Raw genomic sequence first — 9,234 nt, 5'->3', positions numbered from 1 at the left:
CAAACATCTATTTCAAGTATTGAGTATAATAAAAATAGACAATGTAAGCATGAAAATTGTTTGTACTGAGCGTGTTTTTATCATTTTATCTCATAATCTTGGTATAATTGATAGAAGAATACTTTTATCAACTAAAATGTTTTTTAAACAATACTAAAATGTTAAGTATGCTATCTGTAGAATTCCCCTGAAGTGTAGGCTCATGTTCAATTATCCCACATACCTTGAATCTGATTATATGCTAATTAGTGAGAATATCAGTGATAACTTTTCTTGATTTGAGTTTTATTATCCCACATACCATAATGGTTTTTTTTTCTTTTTATGATAATTTATATTCCTTAGCGCTGAATTTTTAAATTTTAGTAACAGGAGAACTATCCAGCACATTATAACATTGACTTTTCCTATATATAATATATTTATATTTCAAATATTTTTTCAAGTCCCTGTGTATTTCTTATATTCACATAGATGTAGCATGTCATGGTATAATAAAATGGTAGATCTATAAATACATAATTAATTGATGAAATATGATGATATGGACCAGAGAAATTTAGAAAGTAAGGGTGCAGGAGCAAACAAACAAAGAAAGGGAGTCCAACGGGCCTTGCTTAGCTCAGAGTGGGTGCAAAAATTCCTTGGCTGACTCACAAACAAACTCGAATGCTCAGGTCTTTGCAATGTACTTTCCTGACGCGACACTTGTAAGTTGCTTGAGATTGCTCATAGACGCCAACCAATTTCTGGACTTTCTCGACACAGGTCTTATGCTACTGAGATTTTCAAATAAGGAAGTTCAGGTTTTGACTTGTTTGCAATGTTAGTAACTTTTTTAGTAAAGCACCTTTTTTATTTTCTTCCGTAAAATTATTGTTCTTAATGAAATGAAAAACTGAAGGCTTATTTCCTTCTTTTAGAATTTACTTGTTGACTCATTTGAAAGATAAGAATTCTATCGCTTGCTTTTATTATTGGGACAAACAAAGCGTGTTGGAAACCTACGGGATGGTGTTCCTCACAAGGAAAAGGAAGAAAAATGTGTAAAATCTTCTTTTCTCGAATTCGCAAGTCTAAATCGTCACTAAAAATAAGAACTACAGCACAAAATGTGACTACCAACATGAAAAAAAAAAGTTGATTTGAATGTCTTAGCTTTTCAAGATCTTAATGCTTACATGGAGAAAACTCAAGTGGTATAAAGAAACAGAAATGATGGCTGGAGGGAGGGAATGTAAACTGTATAAGAAAAAATTCATATAAAAGTTGGCACATCGCAGGAATAAAGTCGAGGAAGCAGCGCGGAAGCCCCCGTGGGGAGGGAAAGAGAGGCGCATAGAGAGATAGACAGAGAGAGAGAGGAGTGCAAGGCAGTGGTGTCGATATTAATGCATTAACTTCCCCGTTCTTACTTTGTCGTCACGAGAAGCGCCAAAGGCATCGAGGCAAAGATTCCGGAATTTTTTGCCACTGACAATCCTGGCTGGCTTTGATCTCTCTCTCCAAAGTTGGTTTCCTTCTTCGTTCATTCTGGAAGAGTAGATTTCCCGTCGATGGTTCCGATGTTTCTTCTTTTTCATATTTCTGTTCCCGCTTTTTCTTTTCCCGGGAATCAACAGTTCTCCCCTTTCGCTTTTCTGGTTCTTAGCTCCCTTTTCTTTCTTTTCGCTTCTGTAAGATTCTGGAGTTTGTCGCTTCGTTTTCTGTTTTGGTTACTTGGTGGGGGTTTGCAAGGGCTTGTTGTTCTTTTTCCTGCTTTCTAAATTTTAGGCTAGTCATAGTCCTTCAAGTCTGCTTTCTATTTGGTTCGAGTTTTATTGTGGATTGTACTGAGTTTGTTGTTTTCTTGTGAGGAAACATAGTTTTCGAACGGTAACGTACTGATCTTGTTGAGTAGTAGGCGAATTTTCTGGTTCTTCTCCTGAACAATGTGAGAATCGGGACGTGTTTGTTATAATTACTGCTTGGGTTCTTTTTCTTTTTTTCTTTGAGTCTAATCACTTGCCTCTTCAATTTTCTGTAAGTCGGTTTCTGGTAGTTATCACGTTGTCTTTCTGCTTCTGCTAGAGGGCAAAGTTCAAACTCTTTTTTATACTTGGTCAGTCCACCGATTGCATTTGTCAGTTCTTAGATTGGACCATGCAGCCTCGGGTTCAATTGTGTGCATGAACATATCTATTTTGTTATTGTATAAACGATCCTTTATAATTTTATTTTAGGTGGAATCGGGATACAATGGAAGAGAAGCCTTTCCCAGCGTGGTCTTGGCCTGTGGATCAGTGCCTGAAAGAATACAATGTGAGATTGGACAAGGGCCTGAATAGCTATGAAGTGGAGGAACGGCGTGAAAGATATGGTTGGAATGAACTCGAGAAAGAAAGTGGAAAACCATTGTGGAGGTTGGTCTTGGAACAGTTTGATGACATGTTGGTGAAGATATTGCTGGTGGCAGCTTTGGTATCCTTTGTACTGGCTTACTTCCATGCGGAAGAGTCTGGAGAGTCAGGGTTCACAGCCTATGTTGAACCCCTTGTGATTCTATTGATTCTAATCCTCAATGCAATTGTTGGGGTATGGCAAGAGAGCAACGCTGAGAAAGCATTGGAAGCACTAAAAAATATGCAGTCGGAACAGGCTAAGGTCTTTAGGGATGGCTATCTTGTTCCAGATTTGCCTGCAAGGGAACTCGTTCCTGGTGATATTGTTGAATTAAGGGTTGGAGACAAGGCTCCTGCTGATATGAGAGTGGCAGAACTCAAAACTTCTACTCTGAGAGTGGAGGAAAGCTCCCTTACAGGAGAGTGTATGCCTGTTCTCAAAAGTACAGCTCCCCTCTTTGGGGATGACTGTGAATTGCAAGCCAAGGAATGCATGATCTTCTCTGGAACTACAGTTGTCAACGGGAGGTGCATTTGCATTGTTGTCAGCACAGGCATGCAGACAGAAATTGGGAAGATACAGACTCAAATTCATGAAGCTTCATTAGAGGAAACTGATACACCATTGAAGAGGAAGCTGGATGAATTTGGGGAGAAACTAACAGTGGCTATTGGTTTTATTTGCCTTCTTGTGTGGGTCATCAACTACAAATATTTTCTGAGCTATGAGATTGTGAATGGATGGCCAACAAATTTTCAGTTTTCCTTTGAGAAGTGCACATACTATTTTAAGATAGCTGTTGCCCTTGCAGTTGCTGCCATACCTGAAGGACTCCCTGCTGTTATTACCACTTGTTTAGCACTGGGCACCAGAAAAATGGCACAAAAAAATGCTATAGTTCGTAAGCTTCCCAGCGTGGAAACCTTAGGATGCACGACTGTTATTTGTTCAGATAAGACTGGAACACTTACCACAAATCAGATGTCTGTTTCAGAATTTTTCAGTTTGGGTGGGAAGACAACTACATCCCGAACCTTCAAAGTTGAGGGCTCGACATATAACCCTAAGGATGGTGGAATTGTTGATTGGAGTTACTATAACATGGATAGTAATTTGCAGGCATTAGCTGAGATTTGTGCTGTCTGCAATGATTCAGGTGTTTCCTGCAATGGTTACATATTCCGTGCCACTGGAATGCCTACTGAAGCAGCACTGAAGGTCCGTTTTCCTTTGCACAATTTTATTCTCCCCTTTTTTTTTTGCACATGTATCACATCTGACAGTTCATATTATTATTGCCTCTTCTGAAGGTTCTGGTTGAAAAGATGGGAGTTCCTGACATGAAGGCAAAAAATAGAATTCGAAATGCACAACTTGCTGCAGATTATTCCATTGATCGAACTACTGTTAAGTTGGGTGAGTTGAATTGCGCAATTTGAATGGCATACAATAGATTGACATGCCATGCATCTTTCTGCAGTTTCCATCTGAAGATGCATCATTCACTATGTTTTGCATTTTCATCCATTGCACTGACATTTATCTTTTCTCTTCTTCAGGCTGTTGTGAGTGGTGGAATAAAAGATCAAAGAGGATTGCCAGTTTAGAATTTGATCGAGTTAGAAGGTCTATGGGTGTACTTGTCCGAGAGCCAACCGGTCGCAACCGTCTCCTTGTAAAGGTACCCCCTGGTTATGTATGCTTACTGTTATTTGGTGGCATGCAAATTATAATTGCTAGTGTTGTCAAAAGGAAATTCAGATATTAAAGGTGCTGCCAAGCTTCACTGAGCTTTTATGCCCAATAATCACTCTGGTACCCACTGGACAGCAGTTTACGTCTTGGAGAGACTTATTTGTCTATGATCTATGACAATATTTTAAAATGACATCAGTGCTATTGTCCTGATACTGCAGAGAAATATTGCGGCAGTGATACTACACCTTCAGCACCTAATGATGTCTTTAGCCATAATGTCTTTTTTTGCTCGTCATAAAAGAAATGATACATGAGACAAACTTACCAGGTATATCTAAAATTTAGCGGCAAAAAATTTATAGATTTGGGTGGGGTTGATCTTGTCACGGTTTAGGACCATCGTCAATTAACATTATGTGAAATGGAACATTATGCTGCTGCAGGGCCAACGGAAGGCAGGATTTGATGTTGAAAGCATCATGTGGCTCATATTTCAATGAGCATGATTTTTGTTACATGCATGTGTATGTTGGACTTATATACAAATTCTTCCTGTAGGGTGCAGTAGAGAATGTATTGGAGCGGAGTTCTCATGTGCAGCTTGCTGACCAATCAATTGTTCCACTAGATGAGACATGTAGACAGTTAATACTGTTGAAGCTCCTAGAGATGAGTTCAAAGGGTCTACGATGCTTAGGAATGGCATTCAAAGATGACCTGGGAGAGTTTGCTGAGTACCATGCAGAAAGTCATCCTTCTCACAAGAAATTGCTTGATCCTGCAAACTATTCTGCAATTGAGAGCAATCTAGTTTTTGTTGGTGTTGTTGGACTGAGAGTGAGTAGCAGTGCTATAGATTCTTAGTCTATAAACTCCATTAATTTCATCAATTTTGTGATTTGGGAACCTGATGATTGAATTATCAGATGCTTTGTCATTTAATAGATCTTTGTAACAGGATCCTCCTCGTGATGAAGTTCATAAAGCAATTGAAGACTGCAGAAAAGCTGGCATCAAGGTCGTGGTGATCACAGGTGATAATAAATCAACAGCAGAAGCTATATGCCAGGAAATTAGTCTCTTTTCTGGTAGGGAAGAATTCAGAGGGAAGAGCTTCACTGGTAAAGAGTTCATGAGTCTTCCCACAAGGCAGCAAAGAGATATCCTGTCCAGACCAGGTGGACTCGTTTTCTCACGTGCAGAGCCAAAACACAAGCAAGATATTGTACGCATGCTGAAAGATGCTGGTGAAATTGTTGCAATGACTGGTGATGGAGTGAATGATGCACCAGCTTTGAAGCTGGCCGACATTGGAATTGCCATGGGTATTACTGGAACAGAGGTAACTAAGTCGTCTCATGTCTGTTATTGTCCAATCTGCTTTTTGGATTTGAAACATTCTGTTGTTGTCCAATCTGCTTTCTGGATTTGAAACATTTTCAGCCCTATGTTTGCTTAAACTGTACACATTTGCTTTTCTGCACTTTTCAAGTTAATCTCCTGGTTTGATGTTTGTTCAATTTTATGCTTTCAGTTCATTTATGTTTCTTTTTTTTCCCTTTTTTGTTTTTATGTTCTACCATCTTATTTCAATACCTCTGGTTGCAAGAGTTTTACACCCCTTCGAACATTCTAAAAGTCAGGAGACTGCTTTGTTGTATAGTGTCATTGCTCATATTTGGGTCCCTCTACTCCTCCAGGTTGCAAAGGAAGCATCAGACATGGTTTTAGCAGACGACAACTTCAGTACAATTGTTTCAGCAGTGGCTGAGGGACGTGCTATCTATAATAACATGAAAGCATTCATCAGGTATCTTTATGGTTAATTATTTGAATCACTTCGTTTAAGAATTTCCAGAACATTTTCATATTGTATCTACTGCAGGTATATGATATCATCCAATGTAGGAGAGGTTATATCCATCTTTTTAACCGCTGCATTGGGCATCCCAGAATGTTTGATTCCAGTTCAGCTCCTTTGGGTCAATCTGGTTACTGATGGCCCTCCTGCGACAGCACTGGGTTTTAATCCTCAAGATGTTGACATCATGCAAAAGCCACCTCGCAAGCATGATGATCCACTTATAAATGCTTGGGTTCTTTTCAGATATATGGTAAAGTTCTTGGCCATAGATTAAGGAAATTGTATTTCACATTTCATACTTATATTTTTGTCCTGATTTGTGGACTGTGTGCGTTTTTGTGTGGACATCACATGCTCGCTTGACATCTAAATTTCCTGCTTGCTATTTCTATTTGTTTGGAGATGGAGGGTTTTTAAATTTCATCTTCCGTTGCAGGTGATTGGTTTATATGTGGGCATTGCCACTGTGGGGGTCTTCATCTTGTGGTACACTCATGGCTCTTTTATGGGTATCGATCTTTCTCAGGATGGCCACACCCTCGTCACCCTCTCCCAGCTCCACTCATGGGGGGACTGCCATTCATGGACAAACTTTACAGCTACTCCATTCTCTGCTGGTGGAAAAATGGTCTCCTTTTCTGATCCTTGTGATTATTTTACCACTGGAAAAGTTAAGGCCATGACTCTCTCACTCTCTGTATTAGTGGCCATCGAGATGTTCAATTCGCTTAATGCCCTATCAGAAGAGAACAGCTTATTTACCATGCCTCCATGGATCAATCCATGGCTTTTGGTTGCAATGACCGTGTCTTTCGGCCTTCACTTCCTGATATTATATGTGCCATTCCTCACAGACGTGTTTGGTATAGTGCCTTTGAGCTTTAACGAGTGGAAATTGGTCCTCCTGGTTTCAGCTCCAGTTTTAGCGATTGATGAGGTCTTGAAATTTATTGGACGAAGAAGAAGAAGAAGGCTGATAAAGCGCAAGCAGAAATCTGTATAGTCCCCTTCAGTATGATATCAAGTTTTCTTCTTTACACTTAATTCTTTAGGAAGTTCATTCCAAATGAAAGAAAGTATGCTGCATTTGTTTATTGCAAGGGGAAAAAGAAGTAACTGAAATAATTCATGTTATGCCTTCACCATGGATTATTCCTGTTCTACATGTCAACTGTAAAATAATTCATGTTATGCCTTCTCCATGGATTAATCCTGTTCTACATGTCAATTGTAACTGGTATCCTGGACTTTGGGACTCGAGTAATCTCAACATTTCAAACAGTGGGTCATTTGTTAGAAGACTGTCAATTTTTTGTTTACATATAAAAACCTAAAGATAGAAAAACGGCAAAGCAATTTGGAATTGACTTTGTCCATGGAATATTTGGGAAGCATCTTCAAGCTAGTAAACTTACTATTGGTAAACAGACTCTAATACCAAATTTGGCTTCTTCTCCAAACACAAACTTGAGTTCAGACGCACGCGATATTTCCACACCAGACTAATGTTTGAAACTTCTTTTCGTTCAAATTAAGAATTGAAATTTCCAAGTTTTAGTTTTGAAATTCAAAAAGGATGGGGAGAGGATCTCCCAGCGATCCCTGCCATGTTTTAATGAAACTAAGATTCTGGATTCAATTCGGAGAAATTGAAAGACTGAACCTTACATTTGAAATTTAAAGTTCGAAGGGAATCCAAATTTCAATCCTGTTCCTTATTGTACCTGAAAATTTCAATTATAATTGTTTTAGGTTTTAAAGATCATTGAAGGCCTTGTTTGATTTGTGTGCATTTAATAAGTATTAATGCCTTGTACCCACAATAGTTATTGCTTTGGCGGTGTAAGAGTTTGAATTTGGCAGAGACAAGCCTAAAAAGCATACTCTAGTTGGTCAGGTTACAGTGTAGCTGGTCAGGCTAGGGGCTTATAAGGAGCCAGGTTTGTAGTTTGATTCTTGTGGATGTAGTGTTTCTCAGCCTTACACGGTGGAGTGTAGTACTTAAGGTGAAAGGTGTATTGTTGTCATTGTTGATACTGATGCAGCTCAGGATCTAGGAAGCAGGGGGTTCCGAGCCTCTTTTTTGGGCGGTGAATTGTTAACCTCTCTCTCACTGCAAAATTTAGGAGATAAATAATGCAGATAAGAATAGAGATCAATTCAGGTACTTCTAAAAGAAAATGTTCAGAAATTTTTACTACATTAACAGCCACACTCTCATTTCCACCACCAGCTCCATTTCATTTAGGTTCTCGGACAAAGACTTATTATTGATAGTATCTTCTACGATTACCGATAATATTTTTTCAATAACAAACATACATTTTATGTGCTAAACCATCAACTGTTCTCATTTAATAGCTGAAACAATGACTTTTGTCCTTATGTCATATTCCGTGAACATATTCTTAATCTGGCACCACAAGGACCATTATGTACCACTTGATACATCCGTCTTTGCAGCATTATATATGAGCAAAGCTCGTCCCAGAATAGGACTAAGTTTTAAGTCCATTTTCATCCTTAAGATCCACAGATCTTAAGGTGGAGAGGAAAATTGTGTTAAAAAAAAAAAAGAGAGATAGAAAAGGAAAAGTAGGTGAGCAAGTAAGGGAAGAAAATGAGCTAGAATAGTTAGTCTAAAAATGGGACTCTTTCAACACTTTCCTTAGGATATTTATAAAAACTAATTTGATACAAAATATACTTTAGTTATAGTTACTTTTATGAAAAATGGGGATTTCTCCACGATTAAAATGTTGATGTTATATGGGCTATTCAGTTTTATGTCTGATCAAAATGACATTAAATTCAAAAAATAATTAACTAAATATATGTTAACCTTGTAAGGTAAAACAGCAAAAAGAACACATTAACTGTTGCATTTAAACAGTCTAATCAATTTCTCCCTTTCATACATACATACATACATATATATATATATATATATATATATATATATATATATATATATATATATATATATATATATATATATATATATATATATATATATATATATAAACTTATTTGCATTGAGGAGGTTGAATTTCAGTTATTTTATCTCATTAACTCAACTTAACTTAGTGAAAAGTTAAGGTTTAATTGACAGAAGGTAATATGAAATGGTTAACTTTGATCTTCATAATTATCAAATTTTTGGTGTACTTTTTTTGTGGAAAATTTCCGAAAACAAAAGGTCTTTATTGGCATCAAATAGGCCGCCATTAAGATGAACGACTAATGTCATTTCTTTCGCTGTCATATGAAATTGAATGCTGATCACAATA

The 9,234-nt window shown here is 37.7% G+C and overlaps 1 protein-coding gene across 3 annotated transcripts; it reads left to right on the top strand.

The window, feature by feature from the left end:
• Window positions 1-1,275: 1,275 nt before the first annotated feature.
• LOC116262359 (calcium-transporting ATPase, endoplasmic reticulum-type-like) lies at window positions 1,276-7,252 on the top strand. Of its 3 annotated transcripts, none has more exons than XM_031641656.2 (9): window positions 1,276-1,510; window positions 2,223-3,600; window positions 3,693-3,798; window positions 3,942-4,063; window positions 4,639-4,917; window positions 5,039-5,422; window positions 5,781-5,890; window positions 5,966-6,194; window positions 6,381-7,252. In XM_031641656.2, exons 2-9 carry the CDS (start codon window positions 2,239-2,241, stop codon window positions 6,945-6,947), a joined length of 3,159 nt encoding a protein of 1,052 aa, XP_031497516.1. In that variant the 5' UTR covers window positions 1,276-1,510; window positions 2,223-2,238; the 3' UTR covers window positions 6,948-7,252. The 3 variants fall into 3 exon arrangements, with proteins under 3 accessions (XP_031497516.1, XP_031497517.1, XP_049936056.1); XM_031641657.2 differs by having other exon boundaries at window positions 1,276-1,676; XM_050080099.1 differs by having other exon boundaries at window positions 1,276-3,600.
• The last annotated feature ends 1,982 nt before the right edge of the window (window positions 7,253-9,234 follow it).

This window comes from Nymphaea colorata, chromosome 10 (genome assembly GCF_008831285.2).
Source record: "Nymphaea colorata isolate Beijing-Zhang1983 chromosome 10, ASM883128v2, whole genome shotgun sequence".
Taxonomy (NCBI): Eukaryota; Viridiplantae; Streptophyta; class Magnoliopsida; order Nymphaeales; family Nymphaeaceae; genus Nymphaea; species Nymphaea colorata.
This window is presented reverse-complemented; position numbering and strand designations above follow the sequence as displayed.

What these genes read in the sequence shown, in the direction of transcription:
- LOC116262359 (XM_031641656.2), top strand. Translation starts at nt 2,239, where the DNA reads ATGGAAGAGAAGCCTTTCCCAGCGTGGTCTTGGCCTGTGGATCAGTGC. An exon ending in CTACTGAAGCAGCACTGAAG is followed by an intron (nt 3,601 to 3,692) that starts GTCCGTTTTCCT and finishes CCTCTTCTGAAG; the next exon opens with GTTCTGGTTGAAAAGATGGG. An exon ending in AACATGAAAGCATTCATCAG is followed by an intron (nt 5,891 to 5,965) that starts GTATCTTTATGG and finishes TATCTACTGCAG; the next exon opens with GTATATGATATCATCCAATG.